Source organism: Volvox carteri (genome assembly GCF_000143455.1).
Source record: "Volvox carteri f. nagariensis unplaced genomic scaffold VOLCAscaffold_175, whole genome shotgun sequence".
Lineage (NCBI taxonomy): Eukaryota > Viridiplantae > Chlorophyta > Chlorophyceae > Chlamydomonadales > Volvocaceae > Volvox > Volvox carteri.
Genome location: NW_003307718.1, coordinates 32,986 through 37,492, shown reverse-complemented (window position 1 = coordinate 37,492; position 4,507 = coordinate 32,986). Strand labels below are relative to the sequence as shown.

Sequence of the window (4,507 nt, the reverse complement as noted above, 5' to 3'; positions counted from 1 at the left end):
CACACGAGCTACTGCCCCGCCACTGGGCCGCTACTGCCCCGCTACTGGGTCGCTACTGGGTCGCAACCCGTCTCCTGAGTAACTAGTCCAGTAACATGTCGTTTGGCTGCCATAGAGGTAGGGATAGACCATGTATGCGTGGATTCATAATTTTACATACACGTCGCCTAGCAGCAGCTACATGCATACGAAATTCCAATCAAGTTAAGCCATATGCAATGCCTGCTTCAGCTGAAGCAGCTGCAGCTGCAGCAGCTTCCAAACAATCTGCAGCTTCCAAACAGCACCAAACATTTCCACAACAGCGGCTGCTGCAGCTGCAGCTCATCGATCTGTCAACAATTTGCCTCAAAACATGCTACATTATAGCTCAGAAGCGCTCTATCCACCCTAACACTTTCTGGTATTCATGCCTAGAAGTAGTCCTCCATCACCGTCAGTTAACACTCCAAGACAAGTCTGTACAGTGACTGTACAGTGCAGCAGCGCTGCTGCTAGCAGTAGCTTCTCCACAAGCGGCTTGTGAGCCTGTATGCAGCAGCTGCTGCAGCAGAAGCTTCGAAACAGCTCCAAACAGTTTCATATTGGGTGCACCCAGCTGCAGCTCATTCATCTCTCAACAATATTTGCCTCAAAACATGCTACATCATAGGTCACATGCACTATCCACCTTAACACCTTCTGGTAGTCATGCCTAGTATTAGTCCTCTATCGCTGTTAGTTAACACTACAAGACATTGCTGCAGCAGCAGTCCTCCACAAGCAGCTTGTGAGCCTGTATGCAGCAAAGATCAGGCAGGGGCATACAATAGCACCTTTGTCAGACCATCAAGAACTGCAATGACTGTGATGTGGAACTTAGAATGCAGTTTTATGCCACACACCTTACTACTGCTTTAACCCTCCACTGACTCTGCGTGCTGATGTGTGGTGGGGAAAGCATGTGGTGTTGTCCACAGCAGCTGCAGGTTGCTGGGTGGGCCCTGTAGACAGACAAACATGCCCATCAGAAGTTAAATACACCAAACCCTGTATAGGAGACTCCATACAGAATATATGCAGCAAGAGGTAATTTGACACAAAATCCAAAAACTGCAGTTGCCCTTGTTTGCTTGCACATGAATGACAATTACCCCCCCTCAAAATCAGAGTGATGAACGTAACTGTGTAGATACCTGTAGTCACAGCTCCCAAGCAGAAAAAGTATGCCCGGGAATCGAACTCAGGTCGTAACTAGGATACTTGCCTAAAACCAACCCATTCCATCATGACTTCCACAGCTGGGAACATCTCACCATTCCCAAGTGGTTCCCAGTCTTAGTTCCGTGTATCAGCTAGTAACCAACATACTTCCTCAACGGCTTCTTCCTGTTTAAACCTGGGTAGTTGCCTTAATCAACCTGTTACATCATGATTTCCCCCAGAGAACAACTCACCAGTGGTCACTATTCACGTGTCATGCCCCGTGATATGAGCCAGTAGCCAACATATGCCTCCATCCTCAAAGGCTTCCAAACCGGCACCCATATCTCAGGCAGAGCGGCATCATGCTTATGTCACCTTTCTTCATCGTAGGCAGAGCTTTGGTGGATGATGCCGTCTGCAGCTCCCGTTTCTCGCTTCTGTACACATGCCTGCTGAAGCAAGTTTACCATATGGGGTTGCAACCCCCTCATTTGAGTCCTGCAGATCATGCAAACAAGCAGTTGCAATGTCTAGCACACAAGCCCAATTTTACTACTTCTCATGAGACAACATCATACTTTGGGTTGTTGCTTGGGTTTGGTGCTGCCCAGGTGTGCAGCCATGGCATGAGGAGCGTGGTCGCGATGGTGAAGTCCTTTGTTGCCAAGTTGCCATAGAACTCGGCAAAGTCGTCATATTCCATTCCACCGACGGCCAGGAATTCCTCAAACGCTTTGGTGGCCTTATCACCAGCAGCACTGCAAACGTTGCTGGGCACGTTTAAAATGTACCGCTCATCTAATGAACAAGTGCAATGGCTGATGATGCCACTCACTTGTCATTCGTTGGCTGCATCATAGCTGCAGCTGGACCTCGTGCATCCTGCGCCTATTGTCCGACGGCTGCGTGGGCTGCATCCCAAATCCACCCACAAAATCATCATTGGCTTCCATTGTGATATTCCTCTTAAGCATCTTTAGAGATTTGACCTATGAGGTTAACCATAGTTAGAGAGTAGGGTCGGGCTGGAGCCAACTATAGCACAGCCAGAGACTCTTGATCCTGAGTAAGGTAATTATTACAAAGACGATAACACTTGTTAGTTTGATGCTGCAATGAGTGGCAATGCACAATGAGACAGGTACAGATCCTGCCTGTGGGTCGCCGCTGTACTGCCAAGAGATTGGCTGGCGCAAATGAAAGGCACCAACGGCAAATATATTTGAGGTGGAACCATTCTGTTTATTCATGCAAGCAGCTAACCGCGGTCTATGTGAGCGAGGTAGTTCGACTGTGCAAGCATGGCAGTCCAGCCAGAGGGTTGCAGAGATGGGGGATTGGGGGCAGGTACTGGTCAGGCGGGATGGGGAATAGGGTTGACAACGTCAGGATGGGATGTGGGGCCCAGGGCGAGGATTAGGGATTAGGCGTGCTACACTACTTTTGGGATGGGGATTGCTGTCGGGGGTGAGGATGGGGATGGGATCCCTGTCTGAGGGATGGGGATTGCAACCTTGACCAAGGAGGGGATTGGGAGCCCTGGCCAGGGATGGGGATGGGACCCTGGTCGACAGGACGGGGATTGCAGGCTTTCGCAAGTTTAGGATGAGGTCGCTGCCATAGGATTGGGAACACAGTTGGAGGATTAGAATTGGGTGTTCTGCTGTAAAATGAGGCTGCAGGTGCAGAACTTGGAATACTGACAGGACTGCAAAACAGGCCAAGGATGGATTGTTGTCGATAGTTGCTTACATGGAAACTCAAACAAACACAAGGAGGTTCTGCTTGCAAGTCGCGTCCCATAGCAAACCAAACTCAAACACAAGGAAGTTCTGCTTGCAAGTCGCGTCCCATAGCAAACCATACTCAAACACAAGGAAGTTCTGCTTATAAGTCGCGTCCCATAGCTAACCAAACTCAAACACAAGGAAGTCCTGCTTGCAAGTCGCGTCCCATTGCTAACCAAACTCAAACACAAGGAAGTTCTGCTTATAAGTCGCGTCCCATAGCAAACCAAACTCAAACACAAGGAAGTTCTGCTTGCAAGTCGCGTCCCATAGCTAACCAAACTCAAACACAAGGAAGTCCTGCTTATAAGTCGCGTCCCATAGCAAACCAAACTCAAACACAAGGAAGTTCTGCTTGCAAGTCGCGTCCCATAGCTAACCAAACTCAAACACAAGGAAGTCCTGCTTGCAAGTCGCTTCCCATAGCTAACCAAACTCAAACACAAGGAAGTCCTGCTTATAAGTCGCGTCCCATAGCTAACCAAACTCAAACATAAGGAAGTCCTGCTTGCAAGTCGCGTCCCATAGCAAACCATACTCAAACACAAGGAAGTTCTGCTTATAAGTCGCGTCCCATAGCTAACCAAACTCAAACACAAGGAAGTCCTGCTCCGGCATCGGCCGACTGCCCGATGGGTCCATCCCAAGCTGCCTTGGGTCCATCCCAAGCGTTTCCACGATGTTCGGCCAGTCCCTGGCGAAGCCCAACCCCGTCAATTTTGCAGCTTTTGACGCTTCTGCAGAAGGTTAACACCATTGGGAATAGAACAGGCATGGAACGCGACTTGGTGTAAATGTGAGAAACGTGCACCATTGGTGCCAGTTCTTCAGCCAGTCAGACGCAGTCCAACCCCGTTCTTACCTTGTCCGGCCCATGCACATCCACACCCAGGGCACCATCGGATGCCATTCTGGAAGAGATAACAAACGGTCGTCGGGCTATTACTAGCTTGCGCTTAAGGAGATGGGCGTCTTCCAAGACGAAGTTTGGGACACTTTGAATAAGACCCGAACGTAATCTGTATGCAATCTGCAGACCCTACTGGGGGACAAGTCCGCAGGAGGCGTATCAACATGCAAGACGTTATCAACAGCAAGCCGGTTTGGGGGTCCAAGTACAGCCTGTCACGCTGACTAGTTGGACAAGGCTGTTTACTCTTCTGCGTGAAGGCATAATGACTTCACCAGGAGAGCAGCAAGAATGAAGTCGCCACTGCGACCCAGTTGTACGACAGCACCACAGAACCAGCCTTAGAAGATCCGGTCGCTTCGCTCCATCGCATCTAAGCCAACAAAACGTTATCAACAGCAAGCCGCTTTGGGGGTCCTGGCTCAAAGTGAGGCCCACCCTGGAGTTAGTTGTTAAGCTTTCATGTTACTTCCTCATACAAACTGCTTCTCTAGTACTGTGATGTTTTATTGGTTATATTCATGCAAACTGAGCTGAAGTTGCAAGGCGCGTAGATGCTGGCCGCATCATGCCGCACCGCATTCCCAAGCCAGTATGCACAACTCTGAGAAAGTTTGCAGTCTTT

The 4,507-nt window shown here is 49.5% G+C and overlaps 1 protein-coding gene across 1 annotated transcript in view; it reads left to right on the top strand.

The window, feature by feature from the left end:
• Positions 1-4,046: 4,046 nt before the first annotated feature.
• The window catches only part of VOLCADRAFT_100848 (uncharacterized protein), a gene marked incomplete at both ends in the record, with an annotated part of 3,631 nt that continues 3,170 nt past the window's right edge, over positions 4,047-4,507 (top strand). Inside the window, one exon of the mRNA XM_002959354.1 lies at positions 4,047-4,087. Within this exon, the coding sequence (XP_002959400.1) occupies positions 4,047-4,087 (41 nt within the window). The remainder of the gene's footprint in view (positions 4,088-4,507) is intronic.